Consider the following 27,138-nt stretch of genomic DNA (forward strand, 5'->3'; position numbering starts at 1 on the left):
GTGGGACTTTCATGAAGCCAAAGTAAAGACATGAACACTAAAAGCACCGACGTGGCTCATTGTTTACCTAAAGGACAAAAGAATGCTGATAAACCTCAGCAAACATTTTAGCAGAAGGGAAATAAATGGAAGCTTCTTTTTTATTTTCTAGTAATTTGTTTCTACTAAATTGTTCCCGTTTTTAAAAATTTGAAGAGGCAGGTTGAGGACATTTATTCCTTTATTAAAGTTGTCCATCAGCTGTGCTGCAGGAATGTCACATTCGAAATAAGAAAAACAAAATCACGTCGCAAATCAAAGACAAATCATAGCAAAGAAGAACCAGACAGGATACATACGTTAAAAAAAAGGCAGAAATCAGTGATGAAGACGACTGAAGGGAGGCAGAGAAAAATTTGAACCTGAAAAGTTCAGTTTTGATCAAATATGAAATTGCGTTCTTTTTTCTTTGAGACAGAAATCAGGAAAGACGCACCCCTTGTCCCATGACCACCCGCCACCCCTCCCGTTCAGTTTTGAGTTTTGCTCCGATCCTACGATCTGGACCCGAGATAAAAAAGACTGCAGGCAGATTCTGATTGCTACAATAACAGAAAAAAGGGAGGAAAAGTAACTCAGTCATACAGTAACAATGCTGCCTTTTATTATGAAAGTCAGAGAGGAAGTGTGGAGAGCAATCAGCTGATACAAGAGGGGGGAAAAAAACAAAGATAATGAGACAGCAAGACTTTCATCGCCAGCTGTGGAGCTGCCAGATGTTCTGGGGCAAAAGACATCTGAAACAGCCAATCAGAGAACACAAGGACTATGTTGCTGGGCAGAAAAGAAAGAAACTTCAAGCTTGAGGTTTAAAAGTTTGCTGAGTAAGGTTTTTCAGCCCTCCTCTGCCAGTGCTCATGGGTAATGTAGTGACTGGAAAAGCTGCTCGAGTAAAAGCTGTGAAAACCTTCATCTAAAATAAAACTGAAGACGGGTAAAATTATGTACGAAAAGAAATGATTTGGTCGATTTAACACAACATTTGAAACATGAGCATTCGATTACAACCAGTATCTTCAAACGTGAAACAACAGTGTTGTTTATGTGGACTTGCTCTTCATAATTCAGGTAAATCAAACAAACACCTCCATTTTTCATCTTTTCCAGGGAAAAAGAAAAGAGTCATGATGGAGGCCGTGAACGGAGGTCACGCAGAATCACACAGGATGATGAACATTTGTCTTGGAAAGCTGGGAAGTCTCTCTGCTGCCGCTTCACTCTTTTGCAGGTCTGGAGAGGTCAGGTGCATCGTGGGTAGTGTAGTTTCAGTGCCTCTCTGGTGTGCAGACTATGAGATGGCCTTGGCCTCGGGTAAGAAGGCCTCCCAGTACTTAATGAGCTGCAGGTCAGAGAAGATGACATGATTCCACATGTAAGGAGGATGAATTCAACAACCATGACCGCGGAGGTCTGGAACCGGATCAGGAGCTTACCTGCTGTTGAGTCTGAACCAGTGACTCCAGGTATTTAACTATGCTCATTTTAAAGTCCTTCACTCTGTCTTTCTGGAGGAGAAGATTCAAAAGAATCCATTAAAGCTGGAATCCTTGAAGAGGCAGACATATTACCACACAGCCTTTCCTTCCTCCTCACCTCAAACCTGCTGACTTCTTTGCGGATGGTTTTAGATATCTGCTCAAAGTCTCGTTCGCCCTGCTGGACCTTCCCCTCCAGCTGAAAGACAAGCACAGGAGAGGAAGATCGTGAAGTTCCGCTCATTTCTTTGCAGCTCTCAGCCCAAAGAAGAGGCTGATGCTGGGCTCAACCCGGGTCGGGTCTGTTGAGCCAGTCAGAACCTGGCATCAGCTCATCCAGTTGATCAGCTGCTAGTAGGGCTAGAAAAACGAGAGGAGAGGGAGAAAAAACCCAAAGTTCTGCTGTGGAGAGATAGAACCATCCGAGGAGAACCGGAGGTCTGCAGAAGATCTTAAGACATGATTCCTCAGAACCTCCTGCAGATCAAAGTCCAGGTCCTCTGGATCCAAAACTGGACTCAAATGTCCTGAGAATCCATCACAAAAGGGGAGCGGCGGTTGGAGAGTTAAAAATCTCCTGGCAAACAGAAACCTAACGTGATCCACCTGAGAACCAAGAGGTGATTGGGTTCTTGAAGACGGGTTTAAAGTCCGCCTCTGATCATCTTTGGATCCTTTTTCAGCGTTTCCAGTGGTCTTTTAATAAAAAGAAACTGTCTAGGACATAGTTTCTGCAGAGCAGCAGGAGTTCATTAGAAATTCACCTCTAGGTTGTGGGTGGAACTGTTGATGTGGAGCATCCCCCCCCCCCCCTTCCTTTTTGCTGATAGCTCTCAGTTTACACGCTCTCTCTCTCTCTCTCTCTCTCTCTCTCTCACTAACTTACAGGCCCTCACTTCCCCAACCTAACATTACCGGCGAGCAACATTTGGAGCCGTCCAGCCGTTCAGTCTGGATCCAGATTCCAGCTCAGAGGCGTTCATGGATGGATTTGTCTGCAGGTGGATCCATCAGAATGGAGCGGGGAGCCACGTTACATTTTTTGAATGGCTTTTTTCATCCTTTCCTGACGATTTTCTAGAGTAAATCAAACGTCATCAAATCTCAGGGATTTTCTGGGAGAACGAGGATGAAACGACTGAGCAGCTAAAGAACTAAACAACCCATAGATTGAACTGAAAGAGGCTAAAGCGGGACTGGAATGCAGCAGAGAGACAGATGTAGGCGGGAAGCAGGCAGTCAGGCAGGCGGACAGACAGCACACACAGACAGACGGGCCGGGTCCTACCTCCTCAATCTCCTGGTAGCGGGCAGGCAGGCATGGCAGGGAGAACGCAACAAAATTTAGGAGGCAGTTTCAAAAACAAAATCAAAGAGGAAACATGAGCAAAAGGAGAAAGGAAACAAAACTCTTCAGAAAGTAAAAAGACTTTTTGTCTTGTGACTAGAATTTGTTTTTCTTCCCTTTTTGGCAGATTTTTTTTGCTCATTGAAAGAGCATCTTCCAATCTGGTGTAGATTATGACTCATTTCGATTTTGCAGTGTAAGATCTGACAGCAGCTGAAAACCTTCAGTCAAAGCTGATTTTCACGTTTACATCCGAACCATTTCAGATCTTCCTTTCCGCTGTTCGTCTTTTAACAGAAACACATCACAGCCGCTTTAGCTTGATTGCTATCCGTCTGTTTTACTCTAACCTCGTCAGACCTGAGCTATTATGTGAGGTGACCCGCTCCACAGGTAGACACAGGTAAGCAGCATTCACTACTGTGGGAATAAAACCCAAAACGTGAGCTCCACGCCTGTGAACGGCAGGTCTGAAGACGTTAAACGGTGAAAGCTACGGCCCAAACACATGCAGTTCTCTTCTGCTTTGCTCTCTTGAAGTTTTAAATCCAGCTCCAAAGAAAAATGAAAAAGGACAATTATTATTGCCCCAAAATCCTGAAGCAAGGCACCACTGCCTACAGAGGTGCTACCCCCCTCCACAGAGAACCTGCACCTAACTGAGATGAACTCAAACTAAAGAGCTTTAGAGGGTTAGGATGTTCATATAGAGTAAAAAAAAAGAAGTTTAACATGTAAAACCGAAATTGAATAGCAACAAGAAAACAGAAATAGGACTCGGGTCTGTCCTCTGGCTGTAGCTGCAGGTATTAACCCACAGGGGGCGTTACATGCTAAAATGGGGAAGATCTTCGGAAGAAGTTGGAGCCCTAAAAGAAGGTGATTCCAAGCTTTCTGTGGCGAAGATAAACACTAAACTTTCTCAGGAATCATCCTTAAATAGTTTTTGTCAACAGCAGAATTCAGATTTTCTCCACAGAAGAAGCTGTGAGCTTCTATGGAGGCCTTCTCCTGACTGTCCTCACAAAGGCCTACGATTCACCTCATTGTGGCTTTAGTCTGAAATATTTGATATGAGAGTTGCACAGATTTATCTGTAAATCAAATGAGATAAACCGATTTTTGAAAACAAAAATCCTGTTTCTCTACCCCACTTCTTAAGCCTCCTTTTCATGAGGAAGGTTAAAACACATGGAGGAAAGCAAAAGTTCTCCTTTTTTCAGGGTTCTTTGTTTTTCTATTCATTATATTTTGGCAGAGTTTGTCACTTTTAAAGTTTCCCTAAGTTCTGAAGGCTATGACTGTACAGAGCTTTGGTTTAGTATCTAAAAGTGTTAGAAAGCGCGTGAACTTTTGTCAAAGTTCTGGTATTGAAATGAACCAATTATGATTGCAAACTCAAATTTTTTCTTTTTTTTTTTTCACTACAGACATAAAATGATGCAAGCAAAGACAGGAAGTAAAACAATGGGTGAATAGGTTTATCAAATTAAAAGTACATGGCATTATTTTGGTATTTCTTCAGGGGGGGGGGTAGTCCCTCCTCCTCACCACCCCCTCGTCCAAAGAGAGTTGGGAAATTTGCCCCTTTAAGAAAAGACTAAAGGGCTGCACTGAGATTCCTCTGTAAATGTTCTGGGATAATGCATTTGAACTGAAGGAGGTCTGCAGGTCCAGACCGGACTGATCTGGACCTGCAGACCGGTGGGGGTTGGTGGGTGGGGGGGTTCTTCCTGCAGCTGCAGAAGCTCTGCAAGCATGAAGTAAAACTCCGCCTTCATATCTCTGCCCTCAGAAAAAGCCTGAGTGTGTTTTTTGTTGAAGCGGACTCCTGACAGCGGCTCAAATAAATGCTGGTTGTAACTCTGTCCCGGTCTGCAGCCTCTGACATTCCCCCCTCCACTCAAAACTGCCCGGTTCAAAAAAACCCGGCTCCTGACAGCTACAGCGCCACAGGCGAGGACGGGAGCGAGCGCGGATCCTGACAGACGGCAGACGTGAATTTGTTCAGTGACGGCTTCAACACGGCCTAATAAAGTACTTTTCAACTCTGCTCTGGTTCGAGGTTTTCACATGACTGAGCCGAGAGTTTGCCTCACCTGAACGGAGCAGAGCGGCCGAAGCGAGCGGCTGAGGCGAGCGCGGCGCGTCAGAGCGCACGTGACTACATCACGGCTGTCATTAAGAGGATCAGACCCGAAATAAAACCTGCAGCCGGAACCTTTCAGACACTAAGGCTAAAGACAAAAACTATTCTGTTGGCTTGTTTTTTACAGAGCTATGAAAGCAGCGGCTAAAACTGACAATGAATTAAATTAATGAGCAAAAAAAAAAAAATCCAAACATTTCATTTAGGTTTAAAATTTGCCTCTTGTGTGCTGATAATCTAAACTGGGCCTCAGCTAACAGAATTAATTTGTGTAACTCTGCCAGAACTGCAAAGATGAAGTTGAAATATTTGTTTTGATGACTTCAGAGTAAATCCTTCCATGCTGTCCGTCACTGGGTACAAATAAATGCATTATGGGTAGCTGTGGTGTCAGTTCCCCCCTCAGGCTACAGGTAAGATGAGTTCAGATTAGCACAACAGGAAAGAATTTGAAAATACCCGATTTTATGATTTTTCTAAAAGGAGGGCGTGGTCATCTGCTGTGGCGTGGCCCAGAGGCCGTGTTCCTCTGACTGACCGGGATGAAGCCAAACCTGCAAACCCATCATTTGAGTTTTGGAATGGTAAACATTATTGTTCCCGTTGGTAATTTAGAAACTGCGCAGCAGAAACCCTACATTCTGTTCTAGATTAAAGCTGCGGTCACACTGAACGTGAGTCCCGGGTCAGAGGCATTCCGTTTTGATGTTAAGTCAGCGTGCAGACCCGAGCTGGGGTCGAGGCGATCTGAAGGTTGCAGCAATCGGCCAGTCAACTAACCAATCAGGGGTTCAGTTTTGGCCCGTCACGTGTTAAAAACACGATCAGCGGGTGGAGTCTAAAACCAACATGGAGTAGAATCTGATCCTTCTCCTCCTGAACTTTATGATATGTTTTTATTTGTATGGAGGCAATACTAAAAACTGCCTCTAACTTTATCTATGGACTAATGCAGGACAGCAAGTCGCCGAACGGATGAAAGTAGCGCTAAGAGCGCCGTCATTCAGACGCAGCTGCGGCAGCAGGAGTGAAGCTCAGCGCACTGGAGAGTCTCTGAATGACGTCATGGAGACGTGGAGACGCGGTTACCGATGCTTTTGTAGAGCTCTTCCCAATTAATAAACATCTCACATCATCCGTGTCTTCCACGCATTGTAATGAGATATACAGTCAATGCTTCCATGTAGCGATCAAGCTGAAACTTCTGGCTCCTCCCACACGTGGCGGGGGCATCAAGCTTATGAAGACATTTTTGGACAAGCATCCAGCAGCAAATGTTACGCGGTAAAGGAAAGGTGAAGGACGCAAACTGGATAAAAGAATTGGGTCTCAGCAGCAGAAGTTATTATGTGAATATATCAAAAGTTATTTCCACTAGACTTAGACAAAAATATTAACAGGGAACATATCATCCAAGCTTTTTTTTTTTAATTGAGGGTTAAGATGTTTATGAAACCATTCCTTCTTCATCAGCTGACAGGAAGCGTAATGAGGAGGGAGTGGATAATTAAGTGTTTATTTGAAAGCATGAAGCAGCTGTGATGATTAGGATGAAATCCTGTGCAGGTTACTCAATCTTAAAATAAGAAGTGTGACACTTTACTCTGCAGGAAAGCAGACCACTTGGGTGTTTGTGGTTCGAGTCCCTGCAGCCTCCTCACCTCCTTGATCTCGTCTTTGGTCTGCTGTAGTTTGTCTGGTTTGTTGGTGAACTGAAGTTTGGCCTCGGCTTCTCTCTTCTTCTGTAGCAGCATCTGACTGTCCTGCCATTTCTGCCACGTCTTCATGCGCTGGTCAAACACCCCCTGAACACACATGTATGGTCATTGTAAACCTGGTTTGGTGTCTTCTTCAGATGGAGACGTCCCCGTGAAGCACGTACCTTGACAGCGGTGATTAGGCGGACGTAGTCGCCCAGCAGCTCGGAGAAGAGGTAGAAGTCTGCGTTGGCCTGGTCCTGGTGCAGCTGGTCGATCTTCTCCTCCACCTCAGCCAGCTGGGACAGAGCTCGAGACAGGGCCGTGTGGTCCTCGCTGTTTCCCAGCATGGCCGCCGACTTGGCAAACTGTGCCGTGTTTACAGACAACTCTGCAAAAGAAGGAGGTCAAATCTGACCTTGTATGCTCTGAAAGAGTCTCCATGTTGGCATCACCCTTCTCCTCGTGAGGCATAGAACCCAGAACTACTATTTAACCAAAGAACCCCACACCACAAAGCCATCGATCCAATCCCACCCCCGGTAGATATCTGACATAGGTCACACCTAAAAGTCTGAGCAGGCATACAATTGTAGCGTCTAAAAGTGTAAAGTTTGAAATAATAATAATACATTTGTTAGCCACCTTTCTAGGAACCCAAGGTCGCTGTACATAATAGTAAAAGTCAAAGCAATAAGATGTACAGTACAATATGCAGGAATGTCACACTATGGGGGTACATATGCACATTGGAAAAGGTGTGTTTTTAGTTTGTTGGTGAATTGTGAGAGAGAGCCAATGTTTTGGCGGTCAGGAGGTAGTGGATTCCAGAACCGGGGGGGCAGAGCAGCTGAAAGCTCTGCTCCCCATAGTCACGAGGCGAGCAGTGGGGACAACCAGATGGAGGGAGGAGGAGGATTTACGGGTACAGGTGCATGTGGCGACATGAACGAGATCCAACGAGTACGAGGGGGCAAGGCTGTGGATGGATTTAAGAGTTGGGAGAGGTATTTTATATGTAATTCTGTGTGTTATCGTTAGCCAGTGGAGCTGCTGCAGAACAGGTGTGATGTGATGGACAGAGGGTGTTTGACTGATAAATCTGGCAGCTGAGTTTTAAACATATTGCAGTTCAAAAAGATGGGAGTTGCAGTAATCCAGGCGGGAAGTGACAAGACCATTCCACTGGTTTGAGAATGAGGACTGAGGGAAGGGCGAAGACGACGGATGCTGCGTTGGTGAAAATAGACAGATTGGGTGATGCTACTGATGAGTGAAGAGAAGGAGAGGGGGCTGTCGAAGATGACACCCAGACTATTAACCAGAGGAGAGGGGAAAATGGAGGAGTTTTCAAAAAGAATGGAGAGGTTCTGGATGCTGGTTATAATGTATTTAATGCCTATCAGGAGAAGTTTGGTTTTATAATAATTTAGTTTTGGGAAATTTGCAGTAAACCTGGATTTTATTACAAGAAGGCAGTCGGGGAGGGAAGTGGGAGGAAGAGAGGAATTCAGCTTGGTGGAGATGTAGAGCTGGGTGTCATCCGCTTAACAGTGGAAGTGAATCTTGTATATAGAAAAGAATTGGACCAAGAGGTAGAAGGTAAATGATAAGAAGCAAGGGTCCCGGGATAGAGCCCTGGGGAACACCTGTGCTGACAGGAACTGTGTGGGAAGTGAATGGTTTTAATTGAATTAATTGGGTGCAGTCTGAGAGGACAGAGTGGAACCAGTTGAGAGGTATGTTTGTGACACCTATGGCGGATCATCTATCTAGCAGGATGGTATGAGCGATGGTACCGAAGGCTGAGCTCAAATCGAGGAAGAGGAGGATGGAGAGTAGGCCGGAGTCAGAAGCAAGGAGAAGGTCGTTTTGAAATATATTTAGCCTTTTCTCAGGAAAAAGTCAGAACAATCGAGTCCAAAAAGGGTCCTTAGGGTCGGTTTTACTAGTGTCAAATTTCCAAGCAGGTCATATTTGACCCCAACAGTATAAAAGGGGTAAAAGAACCAAAGCAGAAAGTAGAAGAGGCACCTTTCCTATGGCAGACCAGACACTCCACGCTGGCATGAAGCTTCCTCAGCTGGGCGTCCAGGTTCTCAAAATGCTGCTGCTTCTCCTCGAACCACTGACACACAAACACACTGTAATTTAGTTAGGCTTCTCAACACTAAATATTAGGCCTGCACAATAAATCGCATATTTATTGTTTTCGCGATGGTTTTCAAGCTGTGTAATACGCATATCGCAAAAGACGGTGGAAATTGCAATAAACCTTAAATGTGCTAAAACAATCTTATGGCAGCTTGACGTGTTAAAAAAAAATCAAATAAATCCATGTATGTAATTGACCAATCAGATGGACGACTTATGTTAGATACTCGCCTCCTATGTAGACGAGGGTCATTTAGAGTATAATTTCAGCTTTTTTGACTCTTTTCAATTAAACTGTTCCAGTGAAATGAAAATGATGTTTTGGTTGTTTTGCTATTTCTTCATGTATCGCATGTTATTTCGTCATCGCAATACTGATCATTAATATCGCAAGTTTTCCTCATATCATGCAGCCCTACTAAATATCTTCACCCTTTTTTTTTTTCAAACTCCTTCTGACTTTGGTTTATCCTTTTGTGCTGCTGTTTTCACCAGAACCAGTTTTGATCTAAAAGGCTTCTACCGCTTTAATTAAAGTACAACAACTAACAAAACAGAGCAAACGACAACATGCGTGAGAGTGGCATGTGAAGGCAACACGGTTGGAGGAGCATTTGTCCCTGGGACCCCCCTTCCCCTCCCCCTCCACTCACAGCATCAGACTCGTTCATCTTGATGGTCATTTTGTTGACGGCTTCGGCGGCCTTGTTGACCATCCTCAGGATCCCGGCGCTGCTGAGAGCCTGAGTGTTGACGGCCCGCGGCAACTAAAGCACACAACAAACAAGCAGACATCCGTTAATCAGTCGTGTCGTCAGTCGTGTTAGCCGATTTATCCGGTCGTCTCTGTAACTTGCTCTACATTTACAGTTTTCATTTTCCTGCTCCATCTCCCCCCTCCCCCTCTTGATTGCCATGTCTTCCACGTTTTAGCTCCAATCACTGAGACTGCAGCCTCTTTATGCGCCGAGCAGCAAAAACCGACACGGAACCGGCGCCGTCAGCCTGAGAGCGGCGGCCCGTCCATCTGGAAACCGCCTCATTTTTCTTCATTTCGGAAAAGTTTACTTTTTTCCGGACGTGCTGGGTTTTCCTCCCGCCCACCCCCCACCCCCCCCATCTAATTTAACAGGAGCCGCGGCGCTCCGTCCCCGGGGCCCTCCGTAAAGAAGGGACAAGGGTAAATGAGTGGAGGGGTGTAAAAACAGCTTTAAATTGCAGTGCACCCCCCCACCCCACACACCTCTGGTTTCATTAAGCGGGCCAAAAGGGTCGACACGCTCGGTGTAGCGTCCGAGCGATTCATCTGTTAAGTCCGTGACACAAAGCTATTTATTCTGGACGAGAGAAGGCCTCACAACACAATCCTACCGCAGACGGCAGCTTTGGGGATGGGGGGGCAGTTAAAGAGGACCATATTTTAGAGCATTTCTCCAGAAAGAGGCCCGCAGGTCTTATGAGGCCGGATAGTAGATTTTTCCGTGGTTGTTCTCAGGTGTTGGGACAGGAAGATGCCGTCTGTGGGTGAGTGTCGGGGCTTCGAGTCTCATCGCTGACTGTAAATGAGACTGTATGTGAAAGTATGCGGTGGCTGCTGGCACCCCATGTCCAAAAACATTTTCAGCTTTGTTAGTATAAGTGTTGCATAACGGTGCAAAGTCGCCATGAAAAGCCGCTTTTCTCCGTGTCAGAATCAGCTGCGGGGTAAAGAGTTACAGTGTGCCAAAGAGCGTGCGTTTTCATGGATTTCTGAGCGCCCCAAACCCAAATCAATCCAAAGTTCTGTTGAGGCACCTAGCCTCAAATTATTGCCCAGACCGAGGCTTCCCACACAAGCTGCTGAAAAAAGGGAGCTCAATCTAAATCCAAATCCAAAAGGAAACCAAGTGTGCCTGCAAACAAGCTTCTGGGAGTTTCAGAGCAGAGCTGCAGATCGACCGGCAGCAGGCGGGGGTTCGGCTCCGCCTGCTGATGTGTTGATTTTCCGCAGTGAAGCGTTGAAGCAGGAGCCGTTTAAGTAACGAGCGCGCTCCACCGCCGCACTCCAGAGGTGGGGTGATAATGAGCAGGCCTGCAGGTAAATCTGTCATCTCATCTGCTTTTACCTCTGAGCTCTCCAGGAACTGCAGCACATCGGGATCCTTCAGCAGGATGGGATGCTTCACCGTTCTCATCAGATACCTGAAACACACAGAGCCAGCGGATCAACTGAAGCGCAGCTCGTCCTGGAGGCCAGTTTGACTTCAGAAATGGCTGCTCCTACTTTAAAGCTTTACTTTTCGCAGCTCCTGAGCTTCCGTTTGAAACAACAAATTTGATTCAACAGCTCACATGCGCACACACAACTTTCACCATCTCACAGCAAACAAGGAGTCACAAAAAGGATCACAAAAGCTCTGTGGAAAAAGTAAGGTTGTGTTCACTACTCAGCGCACTTCTGTGGATTCACCAGTTTTCTGGGGGGGTTCAGATCTACAATTCCAAAATGGAGTGCCCAGAAGTCTGTGAAAAACCAGTGTGCCTCATTGTTTACTAAAATGGCAAACATAGACCACAATGCATTGCGTTTGGACAATTTTTTTTGTGAAAAACGTGTATTTAAATGAATTTTTTTATGCAAGTTCATGCAAGTTTTCACCATCAGAGTGGATCCATTAATAGATAGTCTATGTAAAATGTTCATATTAATTAGCCTTTTACTTTGGTAAATCTGTGATGTTATATTTGCTATTTAAAAAAAAAAAGTATGGCGTCCGAATTGCATTAAAATCCAGAGCACTGGATAGTCTGACATAGTCTTACTAATTACATCAGGTCACCATAGTAACCGTGAGAACAGGAGCTTTGTCAGCAAGGAAGATGTGGAAGAAGTCTAAAGTTGACCCATGAATGGCCGACATCCCAGCCTCCGTCCAATCCTGAGAGACCAAAAACCTCCGTGAGGAAACAACGATCGTAGATTTGATCAGGACCGAGAGCCGCCAAACCTGCAGCTGCTGGGAGCCTCAGTGAAGTAAGAAAACTGTCAAAGTGAAGGACAGAAGGGAGATCCTTTTCTCAGCTGTTCGCAGCATGAACCACGTTTGACATCCACACTCAACTTTTCTACAAATTAGGAATTTTGTCCTCATTAACCTCACCAGTGTGTGTGTGTGTGTGTGTGTACATCCATCAGCGTGAAGTTCTACAGATCTGGGCTCCGTCAGCTGTCACTGGCTGACCTTCCTGTCAATCAAAGCCCCTCGGTAAAGGCCAACAGAATGTCAGTCCCGCCCCCTCTCCTCCCTCCTGTTTTGGTATTCAGCGCGCACATACACACACACACACCTACGCACACACGCAGGTGTGAGGATATGTTGTGTTAATGATGTGTCTAATACTTGTAGTTTAACCTTTCGGCCTGTAAAGCTCTGCTGTTGGTGTGTAACGTGCACGCACGTGCACTTCTTCTTTAGTTGTTGTTCTGTCAGTTGTTCTGGTTTTTCCGGTTCTTATTTCCAGGAACAATCCGTTAGTCCAGTCAGAAAAAGTGTGATAACCGAACATTGGGCCGTGATGCTCTAACGGGCCAAATGTCGATGCAGAGACCCCACGAACAGCTGCTGATCAGCATTAACTCACACCCTACCAGCTGCTGTTGGACGTCCCTTTACTGGTGGAACCAGCTGCCAGCTGAGTTCCTTAAAAACGGGTCCAGGCAGATTCAGGACAGGGTTCTGGGTCTGTGGTTCTGGATAACTAAAAGCTTCAGCTCATTTTTCATCAAAACCTTTTTTTTTTAATCAAGTTATGTAATTTCAAAATGTGGATTTGAGCGAAGGCATGAACTCCCACTGTCCTTGAATGCACCAGGATCAGTTTCAGCTTCAGGTGTTTGTGGCTGGTTAGCATGGCTGTGGCTTGGTCTTCGTCGTACCTCTCTAGAGCCGACCTCCTCTTCTCCACAAACTCGTTGGACGACTGGTCCTCCTTCCCCACCTTCACCTTCGTCATCCCTGAAGAAAAGGAGGCGTTTATGTCAAACGTGAAGCTTTGCGAATCTGACTTGCCTGCTGGTTGAACGAGGTCATCGCTGTGTGATTGCAGATAAAGCCTGTCTGTCTTTTCACATTACATGTAACCATTGATCAGTTTAAATCGGTTAAATGCCTCTGTTGGGGTACCTCAGGGCCCAATACTTGGTCCACTGTTTTTCTCTTTTATTAGTAACATGTTTTCTTACGATTTTCCAATACAAGCAGATGTAATTAAGTGTAGAAAAGCTTCAAGAGCATCTTCACCTCTGACCTCTACAGTGGCTCCTGCCAACGAAGAAAATGGGTTTTGGATGTTCGCACAAACAACTGGATCAACGACCTTTGAATCGTTTTGAGAGGAAAACTACTCAAAATAATAAACTTCAGTTGATTTCACCCAAAATTAATCACTTAAGTTTTAAGAGACAAAATTAAAAGAGCAGCTAAAACTCTGAAATGTAACATTATGAACAGATGAGTTAGTTTAGATTCTGCTAGAATAACTGATTCCACATTAAAGCACCAGTTGGTCCTGACATCTTCATCGTCCTTTCCCCGCTGTCCTTCAGTCAGGAGGACAGCCACAGAGACTGACGTTCAGGTAACTAGAAGCTCTGGCTAGCTCAACGTACCCACAATGCTTTTCTCCGGCGCAGGAGGAACGATGTATCCGATGTGCAAGTATTTCGAGGCCAGTTTGCTGTGCAGACCCAGAAAATCGCTGAAGCGCCTTTTTACCGAGAAGTCCCTCTGCTTGAAAAGCGCCACGGAGGTCTGAGGCACGAAGACAAAGAGGTGGTGAGGAGACCGCGAAGGGAAGGAAGACCCGCAGGGACACAAGTCCTTTTCAGAACCACCACAAACCCAGAAGGCTCTGCCTGCGTAGGGATGGAGGATGTTCTCACCTTAGTTGTCACCTTGTAGGCCATGTAAGCGTTCATCCCGTCACCTGAAGAACAAAACCAGAAGCTTAGACACACAGTACATCAAGCCTGACATGGAGGACGGAATGGAAACGTTCCAGATCAGATCTTCAGATCAGTTTGATGCCAGGAGCCCACCCGAACCTGTCAGACAAACTTCCACCAGGGGGCACTCTGCTCTCAGCCTGCATCACAGTCTGTTTATATTTACAATCAACAGCAGGAAACCAACCGATGGGTTACAGAGTAAACTGAGATGATTTCATTGCTCCAGAACTTTCCAGGTAATTCCAGGACTCACCAACTTTCTCTGGGTCGGACACAGATATGTGAATGTCGAAAGAATCCCCGCCCTCCTCTTCTTCAATCTGCAGAAAAAAACAGCAAAACAATAAACATCTGTAAGAATAAAACGCTAACCACCGGATCCTCTCCAATGAACAAACATGACATTTCCATTATCCTTATGAAACAAGAGCGTCACATGACTTTCAGAACTATTTTCTGCCTCAGACCAAAGCCTGAAAACACAGAGATGTTTCACAATAAAAGTCCAGTGGGAGCAGCAGTTTCCCTTTGTTGAGAAATTTAATAGACGTTTTATTTGACTGTGTGCAAAGTCTGTCTATAAAATCCAACACATAGTTCACACTTTTCAATAACCTGGATAATAAATGAGGAAAAATATAACAAACAAGCAGAAAATATAAGGTCAGTGTACAAAAATATACCTTTAAGAATTCATTTAAAAAACTAATTTGAAAAAAGTTTACTCGAAATTTAATCTTTAATCTTCAGAAAACAAGGAAAATTTGAACAATTCCCTTTTCTAGGTGTACGTGTTTGTCCTTTATGAAATCACTTTTTAACAAACTAAGGTAAACATTGACGTGTTTTGGGAAGAATATGTGAAATTTTCTTACACTTTTAGTGTAAATTTACGATAAACTGCAAATGATCAGAAAAGGCTTAAATAAAAAAAAAAAGGAATAAATTCTGTTGAATCCTGATGACTACAAAAAAATCCAATATGACTGGAGGGACGATTATTAACGACTGGAAAATGATAGAATAAAAAGAATATAATTATATTTGTATTATTGTCTTAAAAAATGTATATATTATATTAATATAACCTGAATTGTTAAATACATCAAAATAACTAAATACTAACAGAATCACAATACTTGATCAAAGTTAACTCCATTTTTGTTTCAATTTAGAGAAATGAAAAATGAAAGAAATAAAACTTTGTAACCTCAAAGGTCTTCTCAGAACTTTAGCGTTTGCAGCTTCTAAAAGTTGTTTTTGCTTTAAAAGCTCATGAATTGACCTAACGTCTAACATAAAGAAATGATAAAAGCACTTCAGAAAGTGTGGACGTACACTAAATGTAAGTAGATAAAATCCCAACATTACATTTTTTTAAAGGTCAAAAGTCAATGTTTATTGTATCTAAATGTGTAACTAGAAAGCTGTCATTTCAAACGTCTTGCTGTCATAAAAGTAAATGGCTAACAGACAAGAGAGGCGACGTGAATGCGCCGTTACCTCATCAAAGGAAGAGTGGGTGAACATGTCGTCGTGGGCGTGGCCGATGCGAGGGCTGATGACTGAGATGGGCGGAGTGATGGGGGTGATGGCGGGGGAGGGTCCTTCAGATAACAAAACGTCTCTCTCTGGACTGTCCAGCGACACCTCCTCTGTGGCCTCTGCAACATACAAGAACGTCACCGTATGTTCCTAAGCAACACACAAGAACGTCACCGCGGGTTCCTTAGTAACACACAAGAACGTCACCGTATGTTCCTGAGCAACACAGGAGAACGTCAGCACGGGTTCCTGAGCAACACACAAGAACGTCACCGTATGTTCCTGAGCAACACAGGAGAACGTCACCACGGGTTCCTGAGCAACACACAAGAACGTCATCGCAGGTTCCTGAGCAACACACAAGAACGTCAACGTATGTTCCTGAGCAACACACGAGAACGTCACCACGGGTTCCTGAGAAACACACGAGAACGTCACCACGGGTTCCTTAGCAACACACGAGAACGTCACCAAAGTTTCCTGAGCAACACACAAAAACGTCACCGCAGGTTCCTGAGCAATACACGAGAACGTCACCGCAGGTTCCTGAGCAACACACGAGAACGTCACCACGGGTTCCTGAGAAACACACGAGAACGTCACCACGGGTTCCTGAGCAACACACTAGAACATCACAGCACGTTCCTGAGCAACACACGAGAACGTCACCACGGGTTCCTGAGCAACACACGAGAACGTCACCGTATGTTCCTAAGCAACACACAAGAACGTCACCGCAGGTTCCTTGGCAACACACAAGAACGTCACCTTATGTTCCTGAGCAACACAGGAGAACGTCAGCACGGGTTCCTGAGCAACACACAAGAACGTCATCGCAGGTTCCTGAGCAACACACGAGAACGTCACCACGGGTTCCTGAGAAACACACGAGAACGTCACCGTGGGTTCCTTAGCAACACACGAGAACGTCACAGCAGGTTCCTGAGCAACACACGAGAACGTCACCACGGGTTCCTGAGCAACACACAAGAAAGTCACCACGGGTTCCTGAGCAACACACTAGAACATCACCGCACGTTCCTGAGCAACACACGAAAACGTCACCACGGGTTCCTGAGCAAACACACGAGAACGTCACCACGGGTTCCTGAGCAACACACAAGAATGTCACCAAAGGGTTCCTGAAGCAACACACGAGAACGTCACCACGGGTATCTGAGCAACACACGAGAACGTCACCACGGGTTCCTTAGCAACACACAAGAAAGTGACCGCACGTTCCTGAGCAACACACAAGAACGTCACCGCACGTTCCTGAGCAACACACAAGAACGTCACCACGGGTTCCTGAGAAACACACAAGAACGTCACCGTGGGTTCCTTAGCAACACACGAGAACGTCACCGCAGGTTCCTGAGCAATACACGAAAACTTCACCACAAGTTCCTGAGCAACACACGAGAACGTCACCGCAGGTTCCTGAGCAACACACGAGAACGTCACCACGGGTTCCTGAGCAACACACAAGAAAGTCACCACGGGTTCCTGAGCAACACACTAGAACATCACCGCACGTTTTCTGAGCAACACACGAGAACGTCACCACGGGTTCCTGAGCAACACACGAGAACGTCACCGCACGTTCCTGAGCAACACACAAGAATGTCACCACGGGTTCCTGAGCAACACACGAGAACGTCACCACGGGTTCCTTAGCAACACACAAGAAAAGTGACCGCACGTTCCTGAGCAACACACAAGAACGTCACCGCACGTTCCTGAGTAACACACAAGAACGTCACCACGGGTTCCTGAGCAACACACGAGAACGTCACCGCACGTTCCTGAGCAACAAATGACAACGTCACCACGGGTTCCTTAGCAACACACAAGAAAGTCACCGCAAGTTCCTGAGCAACACACAAGAATGTCACCGCACGTTCCTGAGCAACACACAAGAACATCACCACGGGTTCCTGAGCAACACACGAGAACGTCACCACGGGTTCCTTAGCAACACACAAGAAAGTGACCGCACGTTCCTGAGCAACACACAAGAACGTAACCGCACGTTCCTGAGCAACACACAAGAACGTCACCACGGGTTCCTGAGAAACACACGAGAACGTCACCGTGGGTTCCTTAGCAACACACGAGAACGTCACCAAAGGTTCCGGAGCAACACACAAAAACGTCACCGCAGGTTCCTGAGCAATACACGAAAACTTCACCACAAGTTCCTGAGCAACACACGAGAACGTCACCGCAGGTTCCTGAGCAACACACGAGAACGTCACCACGGGTTCCTGAGCAACACACAATAAAGTCACCACGGGTTCCTGAACATCACACAAGAAAGTCACCACGGGTTCCTGAGCAACACACTAGAACATCACCGCACGTTTCCTGAGCAACACACGAGAACGTCACCACAGGTTCCTGAGCAACACACGAGAACGTCACCGCACGTTCCTGAGCAACACACAAGAATGTCACCACGGGTTCCTGAGATACACACGAGAACGTCACCACGGGTTCCTTAGCAACACACAAGAAAGTGACCGCAGGTTCCTGAGCAACACACAAGAACGTCACCGCACGTTCCTGAGCAACACACAAGAACATCACCACGGGTTCCTGAGCAACACACGAGAACGTCACCGCACGTTCCTGAGCAACAAACGACAACGTCACCACGGGTTCCTTAGCAACACACAAGAAAGTCACCGCACGTTCCTGAGCAACACACAAGAACGTCACCGCACGTTCCTGAGCAACACACAAGAACGTCACCACGGGTTCCTGAGCAACACACGAGAACGTCACCGCACGTCCCTGGGAAACACACGAGTGTCACCATGGGTCCCTGAGCAACACACAAAAACGTCACCGCAGGTTCCTGAGCAACACACGAGAACGTCACCACGGGTTCCTGAGCAACACACAAGTTTGTCATCACGGGTTCCTGAGCAACACACTAGAACATTACCGCACGTTCCTGAGCAACACACGAGAACGTCACCACGGGTTCCTGAGCAACACACGAGAACGTCACCACGGGTTCCTGAAAAACACGCGAGAACGTAACCGCAGGTTCCTGAGCAACACACGAGAACGTCACCACGGGTTCCTGAGCAACACACGAGACAGCACCACGGGTTCCTGAGCAACACACCAAAACGTCACCGCAGGTTCCTGAGCAACACACGAGAACGTCACCACAGGTTCCTGAGCAACACACAAAAAGGTCACCGCAGGTTCCTGAGCAACACACGAAAACGTCACCGCATGTTCCTGAGTAACACACGACAACGTCACCACGGGTTCCTTAGCAACACACGACAACCTCACCACGGGTTCCTTAGCAACACACGAGAACGTCACCGCAGGTTCCAGAGCAACACACAAGAACGTCACCGCAGGTTCCTGAGCAACACAGAAGAACGTCACCGCACGTCCCTGAGCAACACACGAGAACATCACCACGGGTTCCTGAGCAACACACAAAAACGTCACCGCAGGATCCTGAGCAATACACGAGAACGTCACCGCACGTCCCTGAGCAACACACGAGAACGTCACCACGGGTTCCTGAGCAACACACGAGAACGTAACCGCAGGTTCCTGAGCAACACACGAGAACGTCACCACGGGTTCCTGAGCATCACACCAAAACGTCACCGCAGGTTCCTGAGCAACACACAAAAACGTCACCACGGGTTCCTGAGCACCACACAAGAATGTCACCACGGGTTCCTGAACAACACACTAGAACATTACCGCACGTTCCTGAGCAACACACGAGAACGTCACCACGGGTTCCTGAGCAACACACGAGAACGTCACCGTGTGTTCATTAGCAACACACAAGAACGTCACCACAGGATCCTGAGGAACACAGGAGAATGTCACCACGGGTTCCTGAGCAACACACAAAAACGTCACCGCAGGTTCCTGAGCAACACACGAGAACGTCACCGAAGGTTCCTGAGCAACACACGAGAACGTCACCACGGGTTCCTGAGCAACACACGAGACAGCACCACGGGTTCCTGAGCAACACACCAAAACGTCACCGCATGTTCCTGAGTAACACACGACAACGTCACCACGGGTTCCTTAGCAACACACAACAACGTCACCGAAGGTTCCTGAGCAACACACGAAAACTTAACCACGGGTTCCTGAGCAACACACGAGACAGCACCACGGGTTCCTGAGCAACACACCAAAACGTCACCGCAGGTTCCTGAGCAACACACGAGAACGTCACCACAGGTTCCTGAGCAACACACAAAAAGGTCACCGCAGGTTCCTGAGCAACACACGAAAACGTCACCGCATGTTCCTGAGTAACACACGACAACGTCACCACGGGTTCCTGAGCAACACACGACAACGTCACCACGGGTTCCATAGCAACACACGAGAACGTCACCGCAGGTTCCAGAGCAACACACAAGAACGTCACCGCAGGTTCCTGAGCAACACACAAGAACGTCACCGCACGTCCCTGAGCAACACACGAGAACGTCACCACGGGTTCCTGAGCAACACACAAGAACGTCACCACGGGTTCTTGAGCAACACACGAGAACGTCACCGCAGGATCCTGAGCAACACACAAGAACGTCACCACGGGTTCCTGAGCAACACACAAGAACGTCACCGCACGTCCCTGAGCAACACACAAGAACGTCACCACGGGTTCCTGAGCAACACAAGAGAACGTCACCACGGGTTCCTGAGCAACACACAAGAACGTCACCACGGGTTCCTGAGCAACACACAAGAACGTCACCGCACGTCCCTGAGCAACACACGAGAACGTCACCACGGGTTCCTGAGCAACACACGAGAACGTCACCACGGGTTCCTGAGCAAAACACAAGAACGTCACCGCAGGTTCCTGAGCTACACACGAGAACGTCACCACGGGTTCCTGAGCAAAACACAAGAACGTCACCGCAGGTTCCTGAGCAACACACGAGAACGTCACCACGGGTTCCTGAGCAAAACACAAGAACGTCACCGCAGGTTCCTGAGCTACACACGAGAACGTCACCGTAGGTTCCTGAGCAACACACAAGAACGTCACCGCACGTTCCTGAGCACCACACGAGAACCGCACAGCAGGTTCCTGAGCAACACACGAGAACGTCACCAAAGGTTCCTAAGCAACAAACGAGAACGGGGGGAGTATGAGAACCCCACAGGGATCTCCGGGTTACCTGCAAACAGATCCTCCGTGTCCTCATCAAACAGTGATTCCTGTTTCGGCCCATTTGACTTGGTGCTGATGTCCACAGCAGGCAGACTGGCTGGTTGAGACTGGAAACACAAACAACATTTGAGTGACATACTGTGCAGACAACAATAGAAAACAATCAAACCTCACATCAGAAACACAACAAAACAATCAGAGAAAAACCCAAAGACCAGAACCAGGAGCTTCAGGAACTAATGACTTTGGTTGGAACCATAAACCAGTTCTAACACGCAGGGCTGCTTCACCCATAACCATTCTGTACAGATAAGAGTGTGTCAGGGCTCGACATAGCCATTTGTCCGCTGGCCCGGTCCTGTTTTTCGAGCAGTACGGACCACAAGACTTTATTTTTTACTTGTCCGCTCGGGCCACTAAAATATCTAACAATTAATACAATTTTCACCTTTTACAATAAAGTATATTTTTCGAAAACGTGTAGATTTACCTCGTCTTTATAATTCACTTTTTCTGCTAGTCCTGTGTTCAGACTTCAAGGGTTTCTATGGGAAACCTTTTATCACTCTTCTCCTTCTCTCCCGCCTGCACCGCGGCTGTCACTGCCGAGCACCACGCGGCACGTGCTCACTCAATTTTTTTTTCAAACTTTATTGAATGTAACAATTCAATACTAAACAATGTTAAACAGCAACAACGAAGGAACAAGCCAGTGGGTTATTATTACATTTTAGGCAGATATATTTAAACTGACACACATATCAGCGCGCCCCCTGGTGGTTTTTCACCGCGATGATCATAAATCCAACACCGTCACTGAAGAGAGACTGAAGCATGTCAGAGATGTGGAAGACATGGCAGGAATAGATAGGAATATGTTAGTAGTTATTAATTAGTAGTATGGACAGCAAGATATTTAATGAATGCATTGAAGATGAAACTGTATGCACTAAGCTTTAAGCTGAATGTCAAAGAATCAAAGGCAACTCAAAATACCTGAATCTCAGACTCAAATGGAGTATAAGGTCAAACTACTTAATTTTGTTTTTCTTTACAACACTGTAAGCAGTAAGTATTTCTAGTTAGCTGAATGATCTCAGTAATTTAATTGTATTTAATTTTTCAATTATTTAATTTAATAAGGTAACTAAAGTAACTAAAAAGTAAATGTAACTTTGCAACAGTAACAAAAAGCAGAACCTTAAGGGCAAAAAAGTCAATAAAACTTCTTAACTATTGATTAGGAACAAATGTGAAATAGCAGTGATTAGAAGCAGCATGAAAACTTCTTAACTAGTGTTAACTACTACACTGCAGCGCTCTCTTCAAAACATCTGAAACAGACTAGAGCAGATTTAAGTTTGATATGCTCTATTTTTAGTCATTGAAAAGTGTATAAATAAGTGCTAGATGTCACCAGAATGCACCAAATTGCACCATATTAAAATTTTCCGGGGGGGCATGCCCCCGGACCCCCCTAAAGTTGCAAGCACCTGCGGAGCGGCGGGTCTCGCTGTGCGCGGTGTCGGGCCAGTAACTTTCAAAAACTACTGGCCCTGTGGGCCAGTGCAAATTTCTGGGCTATGTCAACCCCTGTGTGTCCGCGTTAAACTTCACAATAAAAGCTTCTGTGTGCAGATGTTCTCAGATCCTGAAAGGACCTTCGCCTGCTTCAGTGAAAACCTCTGCTGGTTCCTCTGAAGAAGCAGAGAAGATGAAGGAAAACCCTGATCAGCAGGTGGAGGCCACAAAATATTATCGTGATGAATGTTCACGACTGGAGTCCAGGTGGTGGGGGTGATGGGGGTGTGGGGTGGGGTTAGCTGAGAGGACAGAAAGAGGAAAGAATGAACAAGAGGGAAGGAAGTGAGTGATGATAACAGGAACTTCCTCCCTCCTTACTCAGCAAACAGGTCAGGAAAGCACAGGCATCCATGCACACACATGTACACACACACACAAGCAGGCGCACTTGCACACGCACACACGAAATGCGTCCATTCAAAAGCATCTTTCAGGAGAGCTTTTTATTCAACCAATTATTTCAAAACAAAAGCCTCTGACAAAAGAATACAATTTTTACATTAACAATATCTAGAATGTTAAAAAAAGAAGTTGAACACATTTTTTTAATTGTTATTATAAAGTTAAAATAATACTGAAAATCTGACTAATGACGAAAAGGAAACTAGGACATAGTTTCTGCAGTTCCCTTTGTTAAATCACTTTGACTCAAGGTGGCTGCTAACAAATGTTTTTCCAGATCAGGCATGATGATGCATGGCGTGTATCTGTCAGGTGAGGTCCAACACCTGCAGACCTGAGGATGTGAGGCTACCAAAGACGCACCATGAGACATCCAGCCCCCGTGTTCTGTTCCCATGTGGGACAAATACCAGAAACTCCTGCAATTCCTCAAATGACCACTAGATGCTGGAGTCAGTTTTCCTTAAAGCTCATGCTCGTGTGTCACTATGGAGGGTTTTTTTGATTGGCAGGTGAGTGGACCCAAAGGTGAACTAAGCGAACACTCTTCATTCAATTTTCTTTCTCTCTCTCGATCTTTTCATTTACTCCAGTCAATATGGCCGCCCCACCTCACCGCTCAATGAATAATGTCAGAAGTCTGAGTCATTTTCATCATACATGTGTATGTGTCTCATTTATGTGTCAGGTGCACCAATGATCAAATACCCGAACAACTAAATCTGTAACCGATCTCCTGAGGAAGCAGCTGGGAGACGTTTGGGTCTGCTTTGGTGTGTTTGAACACTTTATTTAAAGATTCATGATCTAAATTATTCATGAATTCTATTCTTCCTGTGCACATTCAGAGCGATTCTGTCTACAGAGAAACAACCAGCTTTGAGCCGAAACTGACAAAGAATGAAAACCCTCAGGAAACTTAACGGACCAGCACTCACTTCTACAGACCAACTTAAACCGAACACACACACAGATACACACACATAGCCATAAGTGCAGCAACACACAAGGAAGTCAATCATCACAGCCATGAAAGCTGCCATGCTGACATGACAAAACACAATAATGGGTGGGTGTGTGTGTGTGTGTGTGTGTGTGTGTGTGTGTGTGTGTGACATCAACCATTTCACCCTTCAGAGCCACACATCAGAGATCATGTTTCACAGAGGTCTCACTCCTCCTTAAAGACGACTCACAGGGTCAGCCTGCAGCTTCAGCTCCACATCTCTGATCTTCAGACAGGATTTCAGGAAACTGTTGGGTCAGACGTGTGAGGCTACACCGTAACCAACAGACATCTTTTGACCAGGGGGGTCATTGGTGCTGATGAGGGGCATTCAGGGGGGTTAGCAGAAGGATCTGCAGAAACTTGGCTGAGCTCTTCAGCATCAGTCACATGAACGGCGCCGTAAAACCTGAAGAAATCTACTTTAAGTTAAGCCGATCCAAAAAATTGCTCAACAAGGATTACGTTTGTGGAAACTACCCCCCCCCCCAATCAGACTCTGCCATTTCAGATCAGAAATCTTCAGATGATGAGATGATCGAGAGGCAGAGACTGCAGCCGCTTCACCCTTCCCTCCATCAGCGGCAGTGACGTTCAGACCACCGTGACACTGAAACCCAGCGCCAACAAAGCAGCAGACCTCCCCGTTTTCCGTGTTGTTCTGCTCAAGCCGCTGTAGGTACCACAACCATTCGGCCTGCAACAACCGTTCGGGTTCCTTCGACTAGTGCTGACGTCACATTATGTGATTGGCTGTGATTCTCTGCCTGCGAACACGAAGCTACGAGACTCCAGCTGCTCTGCTCAGAGACTCGGTTCTCTTGTGTGGAGCAGCAGCTTCATTCTAACAGCCACAGATGTTTTTACAAAGTTGTTTGTGGCAAAATCTCTATAAACACTACAAAGAATAATAACGGGGTGGGATTATATAAGTTTGCTTCCTTCCACTCCCTTTCAAGCAATATTTATTAATATGTCTAATTATCCTAAGTTTGATTAGTTTCTGTATGAATGTATAAATGATGATTATATTGCTGTTGTGTATTATTTCTACTTAATTGCTTGAAATAAACCATTTCAAATCAAAAATCAAAAAAATCAAATAATGTCAGACACAACTTATGAGGGAAAAGAACTTTAGGCTATAAAAGGAAACGTGAAATGAAAATATGTAGAGCCCGAGCAGATCTCCACGCTACGTCGTTTGTCCAAGTGGGGCCACCGTAGTGTGATGTCATCCTCAGTCGAAAGGACCCTGAACAGTTATTGCAGGCCGAATGTTTATGGTACTTACACCGCATCATCTCAGATGACTGATGTCTCCAAAACACAGCTCAGGCAAAAAACTATTTTAAAGTCTCACCCCGATCCTCTTTGGATCTGCTGTCAAAGCGTTCCCGGTGGTCTTTTGGGTACCATGATGCCGTAATTAGCCAAAAACTAGGACATTGTTTCTGCAGAGCGACAGGAGTGCATTAGAAATTCACCTCTGAGTTGTGGATGGGACTGTAGACATGGAGCAATCCCCCCCACACACACACTTCCCTTCCTGCTGAGAGCTCTCTGTTTACATGCTGTCCTGCAAGCTTACAGCCCCTCACAACCTCAACCTAACAAAGGCGTTCATGGATGTGTTTGACTGCAAGTGGATGCTTCAGAAGGGGGCGGGGCCAGCGAACTGCATTCTTCTTCTGATCCTGATTCACCACAATTTGAATTAAGAAATACTCGAAAAGGCAATTTCAATCTTAGTTTCCTTGTATAGGTCCTCTGTCATCAGAAAAAGGCCACAAGAAGATGTTAAAGACGTCATTTTCATGGGAGTGGGTCGTTACAGTCACAGGTTCAAAATCCTTCTGCCCTTTTTGGGAACTTGGATCAGTCCGCTCCACGGATCAGTTCTGACTGGACTCTCCTTTTTATCCATCAGTAGATGTCCCAGTCTGCGGTTCCTGATCGCTTCTGCGTTTGTGTAGAATTTCTATGGACGGAAAGTGGAACCTGGACTTTAGGGAATCTGATCGGATTCATAAACAACATGGAAGTCATTTAAGGTTTCAGCAAACAAACACCAGCTTCCAGCATGTCCGTGGAATTGCAGAGGAAATGTAATTTTCTAGTTAATAGTCGGATGTTGTCATGTGAGCGGTCTGCGGGGTTCAGGCTTCAGCTGTCAGTCCGGAACAATGAGTTCGGTCCTGCGGACCTTTGACTCCATCCCTTCATCTTAGCTCTTTAGATCCACCTTGTTCTCACCTGCAGACAAACGGCTGTAAAAAAGACTTTTACTGAGTTCAACTGAAGGGAAATGTTCTCGAATGAGCCGACATTCGCGTTTTCCCAGCCTGTCCTGAAGGCACCACCCGTACCTGTGTGACTGTCACCTGACCATCTGCAAACTCACCTATTCTGCGTTTTCCCCCCCTCAGAACCATCATGTCACGTCACGGTCAGACTCTTTCACGTCATTGAAAACGGAACAGAACCGGATTTTCCCCCGAACCTTGTCGGAAAACGACCCACTTACGAGGAGCCCTTGAATCCCACAACACCAGCCCCTCCTGAATGACTCCCCGTCCACCTGCGGCAGTGCCCCCCCACCAACCTTCGGGTTAACCCCCCCTTGCTACTCACCTCCCGCGCGGCAGCCGACTCCGAGAGCAGGTCCTCCCCGTCCTCCAGCTCCTGGAAGTCGGTGTTCTCCGCCGGAGGGTCCCTGATTGAGTCCGCCATGTTCGAGCAACCGCTAACGGCTAACACGCGCCGCGAGACCGCAGTCAGCTGACAGGACGAGCGCCCGCCCCTGTCACGTGACCGAAGGGGTTCTGGGATGGGAAGCTCAGACAGGAGGTCTCACTCCAACTTTTATTTAAAAATTCCAGTTCAGGAATGTTGAGGAAAATCTTTATATTCAAAACCGATCCGAGAAAACACCTAAAATATAAAAAAGATAATGAAAGAAATTCAACACAGGAAAGTAAACCCAGCCCTGCAGAAAATCCTCGTGCAATGACAGTTTTTACATTTTGGTAAATGTGAAGCAAAGTCCAGCACAACAAAAACACATTACAAACAAGAAAATTACATTTCTTTAAAACAAAACAGTAAAACACATTCATCTTGTATTTCTGCTTGGTCCCTCGGAGGGTCATGGGGTTATTGGGTCATTACAGGGCAGCTGTGGCTCAGGTCCTTGAGCAGGTCGCCATTGTTTGAAGGGTTGGCAGTTCAATATCAGTCAACTGTCGCTGTGTCCTTGGGCAGGACACCTCACCTGCGTACCAGCAGCCATGTCTCAGACTGAGACAGAGACAGAGTCCCTTTACTGGAATCAGTGAGAAAACATGTGTAGGACAGGTTTTTTTTCTATCACTACTGTTATGGGCTTTTATTTGTTTCAGATAAAACTTTAGTTATTTGCAGAATCTTATAGATATTTATCTCAAAATCTTCTGAGAACATGGTTTGAGTATTGCATATGAAAAATCGAACAAAATCTAAACATCTATTGTGAAACTTCATTTATTGACTTGAGATATTTTTTAAAGACGTTTTACAATATCGTTT

The 27,138-nt window shown here is 46.0% G+C and overlaps 1 protein-coding gene across 2 annotated transcripts; it reads right to left on the reverse strand.

Annotated features, from left to right (window-relative positions):
• Positions 1 to 202: 202 nt before the first annotated feature.
• On the reverse strand, positions 203 to 26,354 carry snx2 (sorting nexin 2). 2 transcript variants are annotated; one of them, XM_023958810.1, is made up of 16 exons: positions 26,206 to 26,354; positions 20,587 to 20,686; positions 15,353 to 15,513; positions 14,103 to 14,169; positions 13,784 to 13,827; positions 13,511 to 13,652; positions 12,779 to 12,857; positions 10,968 to 11,043; positions 9,516 to 9,629; positions 8,743 to 8,836; positions 6,894 to 7,099; positions 6,673 to 6,816; positions 2,803 to 2,814; positions 1,633 to 1,713; positions 1,473 to 1,544; positions 203 to 1,378 (listed from the first exon to the last, which is right to left on the reverse strand). In XM_023958810.1, the coding sequence occupies exons 1-16, from the start codon at positions 26,302 to 26,304 to the stop codon at positions 1,328 to 1,330; spliced, it is 1,542 nt and encodes a 513-aa protein (XP_023814578.1). In that variant the 5' UTR covers positions 26,305 to 26,354; the 3' UTR covers positions 203 to 1,327. The 2 variants fall into 2 exon arrangements, with proteins under 2 accessions (XP_023814578.1, XP_023814579.1); XM_023958811.1 differs by lacking the exon at positions 2,803 to 2,814 and having other exon boundaries at positions 26,206 to 26,353.
• Between the last annotated feature and the right edge of the window lie 784 nt (positions 26,355 to 27,138).

The sequence above is a fragment of the Oryzias latipes genome, chromosome 9, assembly GCF_002234675.1.
Source record: "Oryzias latipes chromosome 9, ASM223467v1".
In the NCBI taxonomy this organism is placed as follows: domain Eukaryota; kingdom Metazoa; phylum Chordata; class Actinopteri; order Beloniformes; family Adrianichthyidae; genus Oryzias; species Oryzias latipes.